At 43.7% G+C, this 21930-nt stretch overlaps 2 protein-coding genes across 10 annotated transcripts in view; both read left to right on the forward strand.

The window, feature by feature from the left end:
- Positions 1-21930, forward strand: part of LOC109418124 (talin-2) — a 226222-nt gene that overhangs the window by 163146 nt on the left and 41146 nt on the right. The window lies entirely within an intron of this gene.
- LOC134286941 (uncharacterized) lies at positions 3520-21773 on the forward strand. Its single transcript, XM_062848649.1, has 3 exons — positions 3520-6495; positions 7486-7689; positions 21699-21773. Exons 1-3 carry the CDS (start codon positions 3520-3522, stop codon positions 21771-21773), a joined length of 3255 nt encoding a protein of 1084 aa, XP_062704633.1.

The following is a 21930-nucleotide window of genomic DNA, read 5'->3' on the forward strand; positions in this document are numbered from 1 at the left end:
ATTCCAATGATGTCGATATCGTCCGCGAAGCCCAGGAGCATATGCTACTTCGTGACAATGGTTCCGCTCCTGTGCACACCAGCTCTCCTTATCGCTCCTTCCAGTGCTATGTTGAACAGCAAGTTCGAAAGAGCATCGCCCTGCTGCAGTCCGTCAAAGGTTACGAACGATGACGAAATTTCATCCGCAACCCGTACACTTGATTTCGATCCGTCAAGCGTCCCACGAATCAGTCTAATCAGCTTCGCCGGAAAACCAAGTTCGATCATAATCTGCCATAACTCGTTTCTCTTCACTGAATCGTACGCCGCCTTGAAATCAATAAACAGATGATGGGTCTGCAAGTTGTACTCTCGAAATTTATCGAGAATCTGCCGCAGGGTGAACATCTGGTCCGTCGTTGATCGGCCCTCACGAAATCCTGCCAGATATTCGCCGACGAAGGACTCCTCAATCGGCCTCAGCCTGTGGAACAGAACTCCGAACAAAATTTTGTACGCTGAATTGAGGAGTGTTATTCCTCTGTAATTCGCGCACTCCAGTCGATGCCCTTTCTTGAAAAGAGGGCAAATGAGACCATCCAACCAACTAGCAGACAGTTCTTCCTCCTCCCATATCTTCAATATAATACGGTGTAACAGTTGATACAGCTGCTCACTACCGTGCTTGAGAAGCTCGGCCGGGAGTTCGTCCTTCCCAGCAGCCTTGTTGTTCTTCAGTCCCCTAATGGTTGTCTTGACCTCGTCTAGCGTTGGAGGTTCCACAGCTTGTCCGTCGTCGTCAATTCGAATTCTGTCCGTCGCTCTTCCACTCCCACCGTTCAACAATACCTCGAAGTGCTCTCTCCACCTGGCAGCCACCATTGTCTTGTCTGTCAGCAACTTTCCATTACGGTCGTTGCATATGACGGGAGAAGGCGCTGTTTTTCTCCGCACGCCATTGACAGTTTCGTAAAATCTCCGCATATCATTCTGTTGCATACTCTCTTGCGCCTGAGCAATCACATTTTCCTCGTGCTCTTTTTTCTTTTTGCGGTGGATTCGTTTTTCAGCTACTCTTGCTTCCCTATATCGCTCCCTGCTCTGCCGGGTCCCCGACACCAACATCCGGCTTCTGGCAACATTCTTCTCGTCCGTTACTCTCTGGCACTCCTCGTCGAACCACCCGTTTCTAGGTCATCTTCGAGCAGTACCTATCACCTCCCGCGCTGCTGTACTCATCGACCCGTGGATAGACTTCCAGAGAGTGTTGAGATTATCGCTCTCGTTGATCTCACTTATCCGCTCGTCCAGCTTCTGGTGATAGTCAGCTACCGTACCGTCTGCTGAAAACCGCTGGATGTTGAAACGCATCGATCGCCGGTTCCTAGAGTCCGGCACGGTTGATAATCGATCTCGAATCTTACTAACTACGAGACAGTGATCTGAGTCGATGTTGGGACCTCGAAAAGTTCTAACATCAATTACGTCCGAAAATGTAGGCCATCTACCAGCACATGGTCGATTTGGTTGCAAGTCTCGCCGTTTGGGTGTCTCCAGGTGTGCTTGCGGATATCCTTGCGTGTAAAGTAGGTGCTAGACATTGATCAGGCTGTAGTTAAAGAATTTGCCCCGGATCCTCAGTACGCAGATCCGCTCGTTGATCGGCTTCCACCTCATAACTCGCTTCATCTGTTTCCCGATCACTATGAATCCGACCCCATGTTCTGCCTTATCGCTGCCGCTGTGGTAGATGTTATATTTGAACGATGTGTTGGCGACGGGATCCACCGCCCTGAATTCACGTTCACCAGTTTTGGGCCACTGCACATCCTGTATAGCAACCACGCACACACCAACTTTCTGCAATTCACGAGCCAAAAGGCTCACTCGTCCAGGTTCATTTAAGGTCCTGACGTTCCAGGTACCGAGTTTCAAATCATAGTCCTTATTTCGTTGCCGGGACGGTTTTCGAGAGTATCGTTCGCATATTCTATTTCTTACTTCATTTTTCGTAGTGTTGAAAGGCTTCGACAGGCTACCTTACCGGGGTCGCGCTGCCTACATCGCGTTGGTGGGGCTGCCACCTTAGGTATAGCTGACGCGATACAGCGTTTCATATTCAGCCGCTGGATGCCAGAACAGACGCTGTTTGAGCCGCACCTCCTTGGTGAACAGACGTTCGGGTCGTACCTCCTCAATCTAGCTGAAGTCAGAAGGACAACAGTGCTCAGGCTGCACTACCAGCTAAGCACACAACTCTTAGCTGGCGGTCTTTGTCATCGTTTGACCCGTGGAAGCATGAGGTAGGAACTTGTGAGGACCAGAGCTATGTTGGACGCTCTCCTTATCGACTCACCGTTTTGCAGCCCAAGATTCCTCTTAAAAGTTTCAAAATACTTGACTATCACGCCGAGGACCTGGGATTGAATCCCACTCCCGACAAACGCAAAATGTGGGAGGGGATGTAGTAAGGGGAAGTAAAGTGTGGGTCCCGAGATGAACTAGCCTAGGGCTAAAAATCTCGTTAAAACAGATAAAAAAAAACACTGATTTTGGTTGAACTTTAGTTATAAAACACCTTCAATGACGAACACCAATGTTATCGCTGTTGCCGACAAGTAAGCCATGGCACAGGCCCACGTAAGAAATTTTCATTCCCCTAACAACCATTGTTATAGCGAGATCAATAAAACAGTTGTGTGAAAAACAGTTTTGCGAAGTATTATTCCGAGAAGTAGCAGTAGTAGAGAAAGTAGTGAGTAGTAGTAGTAGAGAAAGTAGTGAGTGAAGAATCGCGAGGATTGATTCCGTGTTCCCGGCAAAGGACGATCCAGTGTTCCCAGCGAGGATCGATTCCCGTTTCCCAGGTGAGCCCATCCTGTCGGTGTGACCCCGAGCGAGCCCCTGAAACATTGGTCCTTCTTTCCCGTTTCCCAGGTGAGCCCATCCTGTCGGTGTGACCCCGAGCGAGCCCCTGAAACATTGGTCCTTCTTTCCCGTTTCCCAGGTGAGCCCATCCTGTCGGTGTGACCCCGAGCGAGCCCCTGAAACATTGGTCCTTCTTTCCCGTTTCCCAGGTGAGCCCATCCTGTCGGTGTGACCCCGAGCGAGCCCCTGAAACATTGGTCCTTCTTTCCCGTTTCCCAGGTGAGCCCATCCTGTCGGTGTGACCCCGAGCGAGCCCCTGAAACATTGGTCCTTCTTTCCCGTTTCCCAGGTGAGCCCATCCTGTCGGTGTGACCCCGAGCGAGCCCCTGAAACATTGGTCCTTCTTTCCCGTTTCCCAGGTGAGCCCATCCTGTCGGTGTGACCCCGAGCGAGCCCCTGAAACATTGGTCCTTCTTTCCCGTTTCCCAGGTGAGCCCATCCTGTCGGTGTGACCCCGAGCGAGCCCCTGAAACATTGGTCCTTCGAGAACAAACGTCCAGTTTATATGGAAAGTCACCTGCAACGGCCAAAAAGGTGCAACGCAGGTACAGTGCCAAAAAATCTAGTAGATTATTATATCGAAATCCCGAAATTAGAACGAGAAGCGAGAATGCAGCGAACCCCGGTTACCAAATCCGTACTTCCGGAGGTCTCTCACGTCGCTGATAGCGTTAGTAATAAGCAGGGTAAAGAGAGTAAGTTGGTGTCGGAATCGCTGAGAAGTTTCGCGTCCGGTAGCAGGCGATCGCATAAAAGCAAAGCAGCGGCGTCGGTAACGCAAAGTCAAATCAGAGCTTTGGAACTCGTCGACGAACTGGAGGAAGAAGAACTGCGCGTCTCCTTAGAGCAAGATAGGATTGTTGCTGAGCAGCGGCTGGAAGCACTGAAGATCCAGAAAGACCTGGAGCTCAAGCGTGAGCAGAAAAAAGCGGAATTCATCAAGAAAAAACGAGAACGAGCAGTTCAGATGAGCGAGTTACGATCGTGCTCAGGCGTGTCAAGCTGTAGCTCTACGCAACGTGTACAGGACTGGTTGAACAGAAACGTGACTCCAACGATCGAAATCAAAGACGACAATGAACATGTTGAGCCAGATGCAGCAGCAGCAGCAAACAGTGTGAACGAGGTTTTGTGTCACGCGTTTAAGGCACTTCAGAATCGACACGTCAAGGATCAACCCAAGGATCTACCAACGTTTTCTGGAAATATCATGGACTGGCCAATATTCGAAAACGAATTCAAGACGTCGACCGCCGAGTTCAAGCTGACGGATAGAGAAAATCTCAGAAGGCTGAACAACGCTCTGCAAGGGAAAGCTCGAAAAACTGTAGAGTGTTTGTTGTCGGCCTCCGAAAACGTTGGACTAATCATGCGGATGCTCAAATCGAATTTCGGACGTACTGAGTGGGTAGTGGCGAACAGACTGGAGTTGCTACGCAACCTTGACTACGTGAAGGAAGGTAATATCGAGTCTTTCCGAGTTTTCTATAACGCTGTCATTGGAACTGCGGTGGCGCTGAAAAATGTTAATGCGGAGGCGTACTTGATGAATCCTGAGCTGATATCGCATCTGGCAGAGAAGTTGCCCGCTTTTAGCAAGCAAATGTGGGTGCGGCATAAAGCGTTTCTGATGAAGCAAGATACCATCGTCGACTTCCAGGAATTTTCGCGGTGGTTGGAGGATGAGATGGAGAATCAGTTGGCGAGTATGAACCCTCTCTTTCTCAACAAAAAAGATCGCAAGGATATACCGTTCGCGAGATCAAAGCCTCCTGTGCTGAACGTGAACACTCGTACTGCAGACCAGAGAGGACAGTGTCCTTTGTGCAGTTCGAACGACCATCTGAGCCTGGTGAAGTGTGAGCAGTTCGTCAAACTATCTGTGGAACAACGGCGGTCTGCTGCAAGATCCTGTAAGGTATGCTATATATGCTTGAAGCAGGACCATTCTCGTAGTGATTGCCGATCCAACAAATCCTGTTCAGTGTGCAATAAGAACCATCACGAGTTAGTGCATTCAGACAAGGAGTACAGGAAGTCAGTTCGCAAGTTCGGTAAGAAAGAACCTGAGGATATTTGCCATGTTAACGGAAGGAACGAGAAAACTCTTCTGCGTGTTGGTAAGGTTAGGATCCGCAGCCAAGGTAGAGTTCAGGACGTGTTCGCCCTTTTCGATGAAGGATCTTCTATCTCGATGATCGACACGGAGCTAGCCGATAAAATGGATCTCCACGGACCGGTATCTCCTGTAACATACCGCTGGACAAATGGAATAACCCACCAGGATTCGAGGTCGATGCTGTTATCCTTCGAAGTTTCTGGACCAAGCGAACAAGCTAAATGGCACGAAGTGAACAACGTACGGACCATTACGAACATGAATCTTCCTCGTGTGAACCTCGACATCGCCAGGATCAAGAGTTTGTATCCACTCCTTGACGAGGAGAAGCTGATTGTTCTGCAAAATGCCACACCTAAAATGCTGATAGGATCAAACAACGCCGGTCTCATAGTTCCATTGAAAACTGTGCAATATTCGTTAAGAGGTCTACAACTGACGCGTTGTCATCTTGGATGGACAATCCACGGAGAAATTGAGCCTGCGACAGTGGACACTGCTGACCAATTTCACGTTTTCCTCTGCAATAACAATGAAGATCTGGAGCTGACGGAGCAAATAAAAGAGTTGTATAAAATTGAAGACTTCGGCATCCGAGATCAAGGTCCAAAAATATCCGAAGAAGATGAACGAGCATTAGACATCATGAACCGCACACTGAAGCGTCGCGACGACCGTTTTGAAGTTGGTCAGATTTACCGATACAACAACTTCACGTTTCCTGACAGCAAACCGCAGGCACTCCGCCGCCTGACCATCATGGAGAAAAAAATGGATGCAGACCCGAAGTTCGCCGAGCAATATTGTCAAAAAATTGAAGATTACGTGACAAAAGGCTACGCACGGAAGCTGAATCCCGAGGAGATGCACGAACCACCAAATACCTGGTATTTGCCGCATTTCAGCGTTATGACTGCAAACAAATTTAGGCTGGTGATGGATGCCAAAGCAAAATCACACGGCTTTTCCTTGAACGACCTTTTGTTGAAAGGACCTGATTTCGTTCCGTCTTTGATTGCAGTATTAATGCGCGGTAGACAGAAAAAAGTGGCGTTTATGGCAGACATCAAGGAAATGTTCCATCAGGTGCAGATACGAGAGGAGGATCAGAATTCTCAACGGTTCTTCTGGCGTGGCATGAACCGTACAGAGCCTCCTGAAGTCTACGTAATGATGGCGATGATTTTTGGTGCAGTATCGTCTCCTTCTATTGCACAATTTATCAAAAACTTCAATGCGAAGGAACTAGAAGATCGTTTCCCTGGAATACTGCGTCCAATAGTCAAACAACACTATGTGGATGACTATTTTGATTCGACGGATACCGAAGAACAAGCCATTGGATTACTGAAAAATGTTGTAGCGGCTCACGAACATGGCGGTTTCAAGCTGGTTAAATTCGTTTCCAACTCCGAAGCTGTGCTGAAATCTCTTGACCCCTCGTTGAAAGCTGAACCGAAAGCAGAAGTTCGTGTTCTAGGTCTTCAGTGGAATCTTCACACCGATGAAATGGTGTTTACGTTGGATTTTCCGAAGCTTGACGTTGCTCTTCGAACAGGTGAAGATATTCCCACTAAGCGACAATTACTGCAGTTCATGATGGGAATTTTCGATCCGTTGAACGTTTTGAGTCCCATCACAATTCATTTGAAGATACTTTTCCAAGATTTGTGGCGTTTACAAACTGATTGGGATGATAAAATACCCGATGGCTTGGTACCAAAATGGAAGGAGTGGCTTCAAGAAACCGCGAAGTTAAAAGAAATCAGAATTCCGAGGTATTATTTTCCCGATGTTCCGTCCTTTGGAAGTGTAGAACTTCATGCTTTTTCGGATGCCAGTGATAAAGCATTCGCTTGCGTTATCTACATGGTTCATCGATGTGCGAACACGTCGCATGTTGCACTGGTTCTGGCTAAGTCGCGTGTTGCTCCGCTGAAATCACAAACTGTTCCAAGACTTGAGCTTCAAGGATGTGTGCTTTCTAGCCAGATGATGAAGGTAGTACAAGAAGAACTAGAAATAGAGGTGACATCAACACACTTTTGGACGGATTCTAAAATATGTCTGGCATGGCTTTGCACCAAGGAGAAGTTGGCAGCCTTCGTAGGAGCTCGAGTCTGCAAGATTAAAGAAAATGGACATGGTACTGCAATGTGGAAATGGGTTCCGTCGGCTTTAAATGTTGCTGATCTTGGGACAAAATCATCCAAATTCGCGAACATATCCGAGTGGCTGCATGGTCCCGTTTTCTTGAAACACCGTCAGAGTGAGTGGCCGAACCAGGAATGTGTAACAATGTCATCCGAAGAGTCTGTAAACTTTCATTTCGAATTGGACTCAAGCGAAGAAACGATTTGCCATCAAGTATATGCAAAAGATATTATGGATTTGCCTGACATTCGAAGATTTTCAGATTATAACCGATTAATAAGATCAACTGCATATTATTTGAAGATGAGGAAGATTCTATCGCTACCGAAAAATGAAAAACCGAAGAAGTTCACCATCAACGTGTACGACATGGAAGACGCAAAGAATGAGTGGTTCAAACGAACTCAAATGGAATCGTTTTCCGACGAAATCAACAGCTTGAAAACGTCAGGATTTGTGAAGAAATCGAGCCGTTTGTACACGTACTCTCCAGTTTTGATTGATGGAGTAATTAGAATGAAAGGACGAATACAAGATGCAAGCAAACCTTTTGCAGTTAATAATCCAGTGATATTGCCCGACAACCACAACTTTACTAACTTGTTGATCAAGACATTTCACAACGCAAACGCTCATCAAGGATTGGAAACCATTATCAATAATTTGAAACACCGTCACCGTATATTGAAGATTCGGTCCCAGGTCAAGAAGATTGGGAACTCTTGTGTGCGTTGCCGAGAGCTGCGTGCAAAACCGAGCGTGGCACAGATGGGAAACTTACCATCAGAACGGACGACCGCTTTTGTGTTCCCATTTACTCATGCAGGAATTGACTACTTTGGACCCTTAACAGTAAAAGTTGGACGACGCACCGAGAAACGCTGGATAGTACTGTTCACGTGTATGGCCAGTCGAGCGGTACACCTGGAAGTAGTTCCATCTCTAGATACGAGCAGCTGTATTATGGCTATCCGATGTTTCATGGCGATTCGTGGTGTTCCTCAAAAAATTCTATCTGATAACGGAACAAATTTTGTGGGAGCTAATCAAGAACTGAAAAAGTTGATCAAGGAACTAGACCAGCAGCAGATAGAAGAGACTCTTAGCGTCAGAGGTGTAGAATGGACGTTCATACCTCCGGCCGCGCCTCATTTTGGAGGGTGTTGGGAGCGATTGATTCGATCAGTAAAAACAGGAATGCGTGCTATGCTGAAGGAACGGCACCCAACGGATTTAGTTCTTCGAACGACAATTTGTGAAGTGATGAACGTAGTCAACAACAGACCCCTAACTCAAGTTTCCGACGACCCTCATGATCCCGAACCTATAACCCCGAATATGTTATTACTTGGACGGAACAATCATATGCAATACGATCACGATTTTGACGAGAGAAGTCTGGACTGTAGAGCTGCCTACAAGCAGGCACAAGTATACGCTGACCGTTTTTGGCGGAAATGGGTGTCAGCCTACCGCCCAGAATTGATGAAGCGACAGAAATGGCAAGACAACCGAAACTATTATGAATATTCTGTAGGAGATTTAGTTATGCTTGTCGACGAAAATTTACATCGTGGATGCTGGCCCAAAGGAGTCATAGAAAAGGTTAACCGTGGACCCGACGGAAAAGTACGAACAGTGGAAATGAGGACTTCAAGATCAACCTACGTCCGGCCTATCACGAAGATAATTTTGTTACAGGCCAATTCCGCTGGTGCCCCGGAGAATGTTGCCGACAAGTAAGCCATGGCACAGGCCCACGTAAGAAATTTTCATTCCCCTAACAACCATTGTTATAGCGAGATCAATAAAACAGTTGTGTGAAAAACAGTTTTGCGAAGTATTATTCCGAGAAGTAGCAGTAGTAGAGAAAGTAGTGAGTAGTAGTAGTAGAGAAAGTAGTGAGTGAAGAATCGCGAGGATTGATTCCGTGTTCCCGGCAAAGGACGATCCAGTGTTCCCAGCGAGGATCGATTCCCGTTTCCCAGGTGAGCCCATCCTGTCGGTGTGACCCCGAGCGAGCCCCTGAAACATTGGTCCTTCTTTCCCGTTTCCCAGGTGAGCCCATCCTGTCGGTGTGACCCCGAGCGAGCCCCTGAAACATTGGTCCTTCTTTCCCGTTTCCCAGGTGAGCCCATCCTGTCGGTGTGACCCCGAGCGAGCCCCTGAAACATTGGTCCTTCTTTCCCGTTTCCCAGGTGAGCCCATCCTGTCGGTGTGACCCCGAGCGAGCCCCTGAAACATTGGTCCTTCTTTCCCGTTTCCCAGGTGAGCCCATCCTGTCGGTGTGACCCCGAGCGAGCCCCTGAAACATTGGTCCTTCTTTCCCGTTTCCCAGGTGAGCCCATCCTGTCGGTGTGACCCCGAGCGAGCCCCTGAAACATTGGTCCTTCTTTCCCGTTTCCCAGGTGAGCCCATCCTGTCGGTGTGACCCCGAGCGAGCCCCTGAAACATTGGTCCTTCTTTCCCGTTTCCCAGGTGAGCCCATCCTGTCGGTGTGACCCCGAGCGAGCCCCTGAAACATTGGTCCTTCTTTCCCGTTTCCCAGGTGAGCCCATCCTGTCGGTGTGACCCCGAGCGAGCCCCTGAAACATTGGTCCTTCTTTCCCGTTTCCCAGGTGAGCCCATCCTGTCGGTGTGACCCCGAGCGAGCCCCTGAAACATTGGTCCTTCTTTCCCGTTTCCCAGGTGAGCCCATCCTGTCGGTGTGACCCCGAGCGAGCCCCTGAAACAATCGCTGACATATTCACTTCATACAGGAATGCTGTACTCATAGCAAAGAATCACACACTACCCAGACAACCAATTTGCACGTATAATGAAGTTTATGTTCATATTATACGTACTTTTATGCGGTAAAGTTACATCGCATAAGATGCAGTAAAAGTGCCTTATGCGTACAAAAGTGGAGGCGCTATACGTGCATTGACGACAAAATAATGACGCTATATGACTTGAAGCGATATCTTATGCGATGTACGGTATGCTCTATTGCGACGTGATATAGCACCTTATGCGACTTAAAATATTCGAAATAAAAAAAATCTTGTCACCTAAGTATCGAACTAATAACCTTTGGATTATGGAGCCGCATTTCATACTTAGCACCAAACACTACTTATGAAACACACTGATTAAATGTCATGACATTATAACTCACCTCAGTGCTTCTTGGAATACACTTGGTTTCCGTGCGTTGTACGTGTTCGGCAGGCTCTTTGGAAATCAAAATGATGTAGCATGATTTCCCGCACAGTTACCACTACTCCTCTCTTGCTAGCACCACCCATTGTTAATTATAAGGTCAACAAAACAAAACTGATGACTTTGTAACTTGTTTTGTAACCATAATGATGACTTTTCACTTCCTTTTAGCTTTTTGGCACTCCAACAGCACCTCTTTCATTGTTATCACATATCACATCGCAATATGCCAACGTTAACGATTCTAGCTTATACGATTGTATGTACATTTGAACGAGTTTATTTTCACTTTTATGCGATTTGGTTTGTACACCAATGCGAGTTATACTGACATAATTAGAAAAGCACCAAGCGAAGTCGTATAATCATCGCAGTACGCAATTATGCGAACTCAATTGACACTTTGCGAGTTCACTCGAACGCTTTTGCGAATAAGCAAAGTTCGTCGCTACAAAACATCGGAATATCGTCTACTACGATGTAGTCATGCATTATAAAAGTTAATATGCACTCTTATATGATTTTACCAGATACATCGCAGTAAGTTCAAAAAATAACATCGTATGCGATGAAAATTGTCCCTCAGCCGTACATATATGCGATAGTGACTTAAAACAGTACTTTCTACGATGTACAACGTGCATCCTTATGCGATTCCTGGTTGTCTGGGTACTTGTTTTGTGATAACTTCGAACAAGGTTTCAAAACTGAAACAATTTCAATATTACAGCTTAATGCTTGATAATAGCTGGCATTTATAAAAAAAAAACAATTCAAAGCTGCGATTTCCAACACCAAAGGATCATAAATCATCACGCACTTTTAGTGCGAGTTCCTTCCATCATTCCTCGTCAACTTGTGAGCCGCAAGGACCTACAGGGGATACTCAAAATAACTGGGATAGGTAAAATTTTCAATTTTCAAAATATGTTTAAATCGCTGTAACTTTTTGAAAAATACATCAAATATTCTCAAATTTTTACTGTGAGCTCATCAACTAGTTTTGTATCAGTGGTCAAAATTTGGAAAAGATCGAGCCATCTAGAAAAAGGTTATCCGATAGCCAACTTTGAGCTGTTATACCTCCGGATTCAATGAACCGAATGCAATAAAATTTTGATCATTTATGACTTATATAAATAGCTCATTACAAAAATTTTTGATTTAACTTAAAATTCTTTATACGAAAGAAAACTATTACGATTGGATTATTTTTCTAATATACCACCAATGTATCCAAAACTTCATCATCGTTCCAAAATTCGAGATAGTAATTATAGTTCATTTAAATTCCCTCTAATTGACTTTAATTTGAATATGTTTTGAAAGGAAGTAACAAAATAACCGGCATTAAATTGAAAAAGTAATGGGATGCATATCAAAAATAGATAAATTTACTAAAAAACATAGAAAAAAAGAAGCCGTCATAACTTTTTTTCTTATTAATAATTTCAAATTAAGTAAACTGTTTTTCAAAGTTCATTATATAAGTCATAAATTATCAAAATTTCATTGCATTCATTGACTCCGGAGATATAACAGCTCAAAGTTGGCTATCGGATAATTATACCTTTTTGTAGAACCTTTATAACTTCTTGTAGAATGGCCTAATCTTTTCCAAATTTGAACCACTGATACACAACTAGTTGATGAACTTACAGTAAAAATTTGAGAATATTTGATGCCATTTTCGAAAAGTTACAGCGAATTGATCATTTTTTGAAAAGTGAAAATTTTACCTATCCCAGTTATTTTGAGTATCCCCTGTATGTACTCCGACTGCTTGCCTGTGGTTACAGAGCTCTGGCTGCCGAAGCAGTTCAGTAGGGGGCTGTCCATAAACCACGTGGTCATTTTTTTGGGACTTCTCAACACACCCCCCCCCCCCCGCGTGGTCATTAGTCCATACAAATTTTTTTATTCGTCCATACAAAATGGTCATCGGCCGAACCCCCCCTCATGACCACGTGGTTTATGGACAGCCCCTAGCACAATTCAACCGTAATGCCACATCCACGTTGCTCCTGCTCCTTTCAAAGGCTGCAAAGGCTTTCTCGTTAAGCCCCGCGTGAGTGGATGGGAGAACGACCATAAACATATCATTCTCACGCATCATTGAATGAGTTGTTTACGTGTGCGGTTGCGGCGATGATAATCTTTTCCCAGTAGCCTCCTTTCGCTTCACATGCTGGTGGGGGTGGATACTTGTATCAGATGTTATGTAGGAGAAGCGGTAATATTCCCACTACTGTTTTGCTGTGTGGGCCTTTATCGAGTTATAAAAGCATATTTCAATAATTTTCACCTGCAATGGACCATTATTAGTTCACTTTTATTCACTTTATGTATTCACTCTTATTTATAAAAAACAAATAAATAAAAAACAATAACCATCTTGATTACCTACTTTCTGCTTTAGTTACGTACTTTCTTACTTACTTACTTACTTACTTACTAACTTACTTACTTACTTACTCACTTACTTATTAACTTATTTTCTTGCATCCTTACTTACTTTCTCACTTACATACTTGTTTGTTATGACCCATGTAGCCGAAGCGGAAGATACCATGAGCGAAAGCTCTCAGTTAATAACCGTGGAAGTGCTCATTGAACCCTATGCTGAAAACTGGTTTTGCCTCAGTTGGGACGTAACGTCAAAAAACAAAAAAAAAAACAAAAAGCACCCAACTCAATTTCGGTGACGACCAAGCCAAGCAAAAACACATTCTGTTCAGACGTTTCCATTGTTTCCAATCTGCTTTATCAAATTATTATTATAGCCATTGACCGTCCCATTATTAGTCGACAGCTCATATTGGCTTGCTGGCACATGTAGACGACGATCTGCCCACACCCACACCCGACTCGACAGGATACGGGGTATCCCCCCCATCCAAAGATGTACTTGACAGTTCGTTGAAGCGTGCCAGCGTGCCAGTCTCCCCGAGACAAAGCTGCTACCATGCCATCAAGGAGGATAACGGAGATAATTTCCCATTATCCACGCAACGCATCGGCCACTGCCTCCCCAACTGTCTGCCAGGATGGCTTCTCTGGGATGTCGCCATCACAGATCGTGGTCGTTGGACGTCCATGTCGTTCCGGGAACAAGTGCTTGCTAATTTATACACTCTCACACATATGCTTGCGACGACGTTTGATTCCGATGGAAGGGAGATGTGGATGTGGGATGCTTGTTGTTTCTAGTTGCTCGTGCTCAAGAAGATCGTGCCCAAAAGATAAATCAATATTCAGCGTGTCCTCGGGCGCGTGCAGTCAAGCTTTGGAGGTGGATGGTGGAACGAGGACACTAGCAAAAAGGATGTCGTTGAGGGTTATTATAAATTAAGGGGTTATTATTGGGCTACTTTTTCATTAGAGTTGCTTTTGTTTCAAAGCAGAAGAGACAGTATAGATGAAATATGAGCCATGATGGTGGAGCCATTGCGATGCTACTAGTAGTCAGTTTCTTTTGTGGCTAATTGATTATTGTCACAAACAACCATCCGGATTAGATCGTATTCGAGGATGAGTTTTTCTGTAATGAACCTGCAGAAGTGCCGCTTCTGTAAGCATGCAACATTTTTGGTCTTCTTTTCCCTTTCAAAGAGCATTTCTAGCTCAAAACACGAAAATATTAAATTTTTGAGACAACCAGGTTAACTAAATGTTGCAAACAAAAATTTGATCGTTGAATTAAGATTCAACTTAAGAATCATGCATATATTAGATAACGAAAGTCAACTTTTTGGATAACAGCATAATATTCCTCCACAAATCCCTTTAAAGTTCCCAGGAGTTTTTACTTGGCTCCTCAGAAATTTATCCAGATGTTCTACGGAAATACCTTCAGAATACCTTCAGGTATCAGTAGGTCGGCTCCAGAGGCACGTTCTCTTCCATTTGAGGAATTTGTGCCATAAGACCTTGCACATTCCTTCAGTAGTTCCGCGAGAGTTCCTCTGAGAGTTTCTCGGGAATTCCTCCGGAAGTTACTCGAGAATTCCTCCATGAGTTCCTTGAGAATCCCTTCGGAAGTTTCTCGGGAACTCTTCCTGCAGTTCCTCGGAATTTCGTCCGAAATTTCCTCTGGCTTTCCTCCGGGAGTTCATAGGGAATTCCTCCGAAAGTTCCTCAGGAATGTTTCCAGTAGTTCCTTGGGAAGTTTCCCTGAATTACTCCTGGAGTTCCTCGAGAATTCCTCCGGGAGCTCCTAGGTAATTTCTCCTGGATTTTCTCGGAAATTCCTTCAGGAGTTCCTTGGGAATTCTTAAGGGAGTTTTTCGGGAATTCTTAAGGGAGATTTTGGGAGTTTCTAGAGAATTCCTCCGGGAGTTCCTCTGAAATTCCTCGGAATTTCTTTCGAGAGTTCCTCAGGCTCCTCCAGGTTCCTCCGGGAGGTCCTAGGAAATTCATCTCAAAGCTTCTAGGGAAATCCACAGAGAGTTCCTCGGGAATGTTTCTAGTAGTTCCTCGGACTTTCCTTGGGGAGTTTCCTGGAATTCCCCCGGAGTTCCTTGGTAGTTTCTCCGAGTGATCCTCGGGAATTCCTCCAGGAATTACTTGGGAATGCATCCGGGAGATTTTTGAGAATTCCTTAGGGAGTTCCTCGGGAATTCCTCCGGGAGTTCCTCGGAAATTTCTCCAGAAGTTCATCCAGATTTTTCCAAGAGTTCCTCGGGTTTTCCTCCGGGAGTTTCTAGGGAATTCCTCTGAGAGTTTCTCGGAAATGTTTCCAGTAGTTTCTCGGGTTTCCCTCGTGGATTTTCGTGGAATCACTCAGAGAGTACTTAAAGAATGCCTCTGGGAGTTTTTTTTTTGGAATTCCTTAGGAGTTCCTCGAGAGTTCCTCCAGGAGTTCCTCGGGAATTTCTCCAAGAGTGCTTCGGGAATTCCTCCAGGAGTTCCTTGGGAATGTCTTGGGGAGTTTTTCGAGAATTCCTTAGGGAGTTCCTCGGAAATTCCTCCTGAAGTTTTTCGGGATTCCTTCCGAAAGTTCCTCGGGCTTTCCTCCGGGAGTTCCTTGGGAATTCCTCAGGCAGTTCCTCTGAAATTACTCCGGGAGTTCTTTAAGAACTCGTTGCGGAGTTCCTCGGAAAATCCTCCGGAAATTCTTCTGAGAGTTTCTCGGGAATTCTTCAATAAGTTCCTCAGGAATTCTCTCGGAAGTACGTCGGGAATTCCTCCCAGAGTTCCACGCAAATTTCCCCGGTAGTTCCTCACGAATACCTCCGACAGCTCCTCGAGAATTCCTCTGGGAAATCCTTGGGCATTCATTATGAAGTTCCTCTGGAATTCCAGAGCAATTCCTCCGGGAGTTCCTAGAAATTTTCTCCGGGAGTTCATTGGGAATTCCTCAGGCAGTTCCTCTGAAATTACTCCGGGAGTTCTTTAAGAACTCGTTGCGGAGTTCCTCGGAAAATCCTCCGGAAATTCTTCTGAGAGTTTCTCGGGAATTCTTCAATAAGTTCCTCAGGAATTCTCTCGGAAGTACGTCGGGAATTCCTCCCAGAGTTCCACGCAAATTTCCCCGGTAGTTCCTCACGAATACCTCCGACAGCTCCTCGAGAATTCCTCTGGGAAATCCTTGGGCATTCATTATGAAGTTCCTCTGGAATTCCAGAGCAATTCCTCCGGGAGTTCCTAGAAATTTTCTCCGGGAGTTCATTGGGAATACCTCTGGCTGTTCCTCGGAAATTCCTCCAGGAGTTGCTCGAGAATTCCTTCAGAAGTTCCTCGGGAATTTACTTCTTTAACGGTTTTGAGATAATTCGATATTCTGAATCTGCATGTCAAACTGAGCCGAAATCCAAATTTTCATGAATTTTGGTGCCCAGGAACGTATTTGAAAATCAATTTGAAATTTGTGTGAGAGCGATTAGTCGAGTCACCCCTTGTCGCATTTTGTACTGGGTGGAGCTGTCAAACAGTTGCTCAGCTGTCAAAAGGTGATTTCAAAAAATCTCTTTGAAATTGATTTTAGGTACCGTCAAGGCGCCATTCACCGTGGGGGCTCCATTCACCGTGTGCCTTCGAATATTTTTTTATTATTTCCATATTATGATTGAATGATATGACAATTTCGCTTCAATTTCACCAATACAATGTTGTATAGGTGAAATTGAAGGGAAATTGTCATATCATTCAATCATAATATGGAAATAATGAAAAAATATTCGAAGGCACACGGTGAATGGAGCCCCCACGGTGAATGGTGCCTTGACGGTACCAAAATTAAGTTCTAAAAATCTGAAAAAAAAATCGTAGTGGCTCAGAAAAAGGTGATCTTTCATATGAAATCGAAAAATTAATACATTTTTCAAAATTTAAAACCCCAATTCCTCCGGGAGTTCCTCGGGAATCACGGGGTATTCTGAGAGAGCCATTTCAAAATCTCCAGGTGAATTTAAGAGAGTTTCAGGGAGTATTAATGGCGTTCCAAAGCGTTTCATGAACTTCAGAGGGTTTCAGTGACGTTGAAGTGTCCGATGGTCTTACAGCCCCTCAAAACCTACGTGGAATGCCCTCAAAAACCCTAAAAGCCCTTGAAACAATACTAAAACTTCCCTTATACGCCTATTTGTTGTCATTTTTCCCCATGAAATATCTGAAACGTGGCAAACTTACCTTAAACGCCCTTGAAACTCCCTGAAAAGCTAAAGAAGCCTTTTAAAATCCTCTGAAGTGCGGTGAAACAGCCCTGAAAATTCCCTGGTCACGAAACCCTTCGAAATCTTCAGAAAAGTCCCTGAAAACGTCCGTGAGCCCCCTTGAAATGCTTTGACTCGTCTCCGAACCCCCAGGATGCCCTCCTGAAACCTCCTGAAACACCACTGTTTGTGATAAATGTCAGCAATATGTACAGGGTCGGATTTACAATTGTGTGGGTTGGGGCCACAGCTTTGCGGGGCTCTCTTTATTTCTCTGTTTTAATTAATTTCTATTAATGCGTTATATGTTGAATTTTTAAAAGTAGCTTTGCCTTTCTCGTACACGAAGTGTACTGTAAAGGCTATATGTTCACTCAAGAAACGATTTTGCGAAAAAAGGCTTGGAGGATCAAGTTGCATACACCAATCGACTCAGTTCGATGATTTGAGATGATGTCTGTATGTGTGTATGTATGTATGTCTGTGCGCAAAATAAGTTCACCCACTTGCAAGGCACTTCCTATTGGCCGATTTTTCAGATTGTAGCTCGAATCGAACCGGAATTTTACCGCATTATTTGTTATTTAAAATGGTCTGGATCGGTCAAGGCGTTCAGGAGTTACAACCATTTCAGTGTTCCAGACCAGCACCGCACCGGTAGAACTGAACCAAGCCCCATCATGCGACAAGCCAAACTGCGGTGATTTTTGTAACCTTTAGCATGGTTGACGAATTTTGTGCGGCAATCAACACTGGAGACCAGAAATTGCACGATGTTGGCCCAAAATTCAAGATGGCAGCCTAATATTCAAGATGTTGGCTTTAAAATCAAGATGGTGGCTCCATGGTGTCTGTTTAATGGAGTTTTAGGCTCTAAATCAATGAAATATGGATATACAGGGGATACTCAAAATAACTAGGACAGGAAAATTTTTATTTTTTCAAAAAATGTTCAACTCGCTGTAACTTTTCGAAAAGGGCATCAAATATTCTCAAATTTTTACTGTAAGTTCATCAACTAGTTGTGTATCAGTGGTCAAAATTTGGAAAAGATCGAACCATTTTACATAAAGTTATAAAGGTTCTAGAAAATGGTATAATTATCCGATAGCCAACTTTGAGCTGTTATATCTCAGGATTCAGTGATCCTAATGCAATGAAATTTTGATCATTTATGACTTATATAATGAGCTGTTAAAAACATTTGACTAAACTTAAAATTTTTCACACGAAAGAAAATTATTTCGATTAGTTAGTTTTTCTAATTTAACACCAATTTATCCAAAACTTTATCATCGTTTCAAAATTCGAGATAGTAATTATAGTTCATTTAAATTCCCTCTAATTGAATTGAATTTCTTTTATGTTTCAAAGGAAAGCAACCAAATAGCCGGCATTAAATTGAAATAGTAATGGGATGCATATGAAAAATAGATAAATTTACTCAAAAAACATGAAAAAAATCAAATCGCCATTACTTTTTTTCTTATTAATAATTTTAAATTAAGTCAACTGTTTTTTTAAAGTTCATCATATAAGTCATAAATGATCAAAATTTCATTGCATTCGGTTCATTGAATCCGGAGATATAACAGCTCAAAGTTGGCTATCGAATAATTATACCTTTTTCTAGAATCTTTATAACTTCATGTAGAATGGACCGATCTTTTCCAAATTTTGACCACTGATACACAACTAGTTGATGAACTTACAGTAAAAATTTGAGAATATTTGATGCCCTTTTCGGAAAGTTACAGCGAGTTGAACATTTTTTGAAAAGTGTCAATTTTACCTGTCCCTGTTATTTTGAGTAAGTATCCCCTGTATTTGGTATGGAGAAGATGTCTCGAGTCCAAAAATGGCAACCAGAATATCCAAGATGGCGGTCTTAAATAAGAGATGGCTACTTCAAATTTTGGATGGAGACTGTTTAATGGAGCTTTAGGCTCTAAAACTATGCAATATGGGAATATTTTCTATGGGGAAGATGTCTGGAGTCCAAAAATGACAACCAAAATATCTAAGATAGCGGTCCAAAATGGCGACCCCAAATTCAAGATGACAGCTGTTTAATGCAGTTTAAGGCTCTAAAATCGTTGAATATGGGTATATTTGATATATAGAAGATGCCCGGAGTCCAAAAGCAGTGACCGCATTATTCAAGATGGCGGTCTAAAATCCAAAAAGGCGGCACTGAATTCAATATGGTGGTTGTTTCATTGAGTTTTAGGTTCTTAAACCATGAAATACGGGTATATATAGTATGGTGAATATGTTCGGAGTCCAAAAATGGTGGCCAAAATATTCTAGACAGCGATCCAAAATCTAAGATGGCATCCCAAAATTTAAGATGGCGGTTTTTTAATGGCGTTTTAGGCTAGTAAGTCATTCAATATGGGTATATTTGGTATAGGGAGGATTTCCGGAGTCCAAAAATAGCAATCAGAAAAATCAAGATGGCGGTCAAATATCCAAGATGGCGGCTGTTTTTTTGCAGTTTTACACGGAGCCGCCAAACTACCCAAATTTGAGCTCTTTTGACGCAAACCCATAGTTTGGCCCAATAACTCAAATTTGAGTAAATCGATTAAACTTACACTAGGTAATTTGCCTTTAACTTCAGCAAAAAAAAAAATACTCAAGAGTAGGTAAATCCAACCCAAACGTGAGTTTTTTCAACCCAATTTTGACAAAAACAGCATTTACCCAAAATTGGCTTATTGGGTCGTACCCCCGGTGGGTCGATGCAGCTCGTTTTGTTTTTGACAACATCGGTATGGGAGAAAGAGAAAACAACCTAATTTTGGGAAGAAAGTTTAATCGAGTAAAATAAACCCAAAAAATAGGTAGTTTTAGTTCTCTGTGTAGGCTCTCAAACCATTCAATATGGGTTAACCTGGAATGGGAAGCAAGTTTGAAATTCAAAATGTTTAGGATGGCGAATATAATCCAAAATGGTGGCTCAAAAATTAGGGTTGCGGCTTTTCATAAGAGTTTATGGCTCAAATATCAAAAGCCAGATAAACAATATGATTAATGGTGCCATGAAATGAATTTTTGTTAAATGTGTCACTTAAGTTTTGTTGAAATTAGTTTTCGAAGGCACGAGAAAGGCGCCATCACCGCTAGGTGGATTAATTAGGGTATTTTTCATTTACTTTGACATCACCTAAATAAACTATCAGAAGTCTTGATTCCTTTGTCATGGCAGGACACTCACAAATCTGCCGTGTTTTATTTCAAATGCAATGTAGGTTCCTGCGTGAACAGCCGTGGAAACCCTCTGAATCATCGTTAAACGTCCCTGAAACTCTCCAAAACATCCCTGAAATTTTTTGATACCCCCGAAACGCCAAGAACCGCCCACAGCCCTCCTGAAACAATCTGAAACGCTTTTAAAACGCCTCTGAACTCCCTAGGACTCCCCCGCTCCCGTATATTCATGAATCGCTCTTCTGAGTCCTAGTTCTAGAACCCTGTTGAAGCTCTTGTCGCCCATTGGAGGATTGCATCAATCTTGTCCAAGAGTCAGAGATTAGTCCCAAATCTTTGTGCTTTGGTAACGGACGGGAAAGAGACAACTCTCATAACAGCGGTGTAGAACTGTACCACCTACGAATTTGTGCGACTTGCTTAATGCTAATGCCAATCAAACACTTCCAATGCGTTCTCGCTGGTTTTACATATACAGTATATGCGTAATGTTTGGATTGGGCATCTAATATATCTAAAACATGTTTAATCATCAAAAAGAGATAGCCAAGGACTTTTGAGATGTACTGCACCTTCGCACCTTCTCGTGGTGTAGTGGTAACGTGCCTGTCTATTGAATAAGAGTCATGACTCATGAGTTCGAGTCTCACCGACAGGACAAGCAACTCTTTCGCAATTTTCCCTTACACTAGTTTTCTTTCGAAAATTCCCATCATTTGATTCGGCGTTTGTCCGATCAATAATGCACCACAGTGTATATAAAAAAGAAACTATTGATTGCAATTGATTGCAAACACATTCTTCAAACACATCAACCACTTAAAATTATTAAGAACAGAAATAGATTTGCTTCCTGCTTAATAGTGGAATCAGGCCATTGTGCAGTGCACACTGGAGACAATTTGAAAAACAAAGTCGTAAGACTTTCATTCCTCTGTCCAAAAATAGCAGTATAGGCTCCTTTTGATTTGAATATTCCACAGAGGATGCCTTCCTGGAATTTCACTCATTATTCCTCGAACGCCTCCACCACCGCCGTTCTGGCTGATCGCCGGCCGGTACCACAAAATTGGGATGAGTGAGGGAAAACGATTTATGACAGAATGTTTCCCAACACCCCCACCACCACCCGGCATGTTGGGTAGCACCTGCGTTGCGATTGGTGAATTCATTTTCGCCGGCAGTCAGTGTCGATTTCAGGCAGGGCTTCTACAAACTTCAAATTTTGTGCTCGTTTCGTCAGAACCAACCATTTGGCTAAATACATAATCTATCAGTAAACCATAATCTTTAGCCGTAATAATGAACATCCTTGAATAATCCAGCCAATCCCTGGCACACGTCTGCGGTCCTGGCAAACATTTATTTCCACGCTTGTCCATCATTCATATCTTGTTGGCTGTCACAGTCCCGTTCATTCCATGTTACCCCACATTCCACGCTCAGCTCTCCATTATCAGCCTATCGCCGTCGTACTCAACTGGCATGGGCGTTGTCATTAGGACCAATTTCAGTCAGTAGAAACAGCCAAGTAGCTTGAGCCTACCTCCCCAACACCTGCCCCAAGTTCCAAACCCCCCAACCCGGCCCGATGTTGATTTATGCCGTTTTAGACTGATGGAACAACATAAGCAAAAACGACCAAAGCAAAATCCGCATTCAAATTTATCGATTTTTG

This window comes from Aedes albopictus, chromosome 2 (assembly GCF_035046485.1).
Source record: "Aedes albopictus strain Foshan chromosome 2, AalbF5, whole genome shotgun sequence".
Taxonomy (NCBI): Eukaryota; Metazoa; Arthropoda; class Insecta; order Diptera; family Culicidae; genus Aedes; species Aedes albopictus.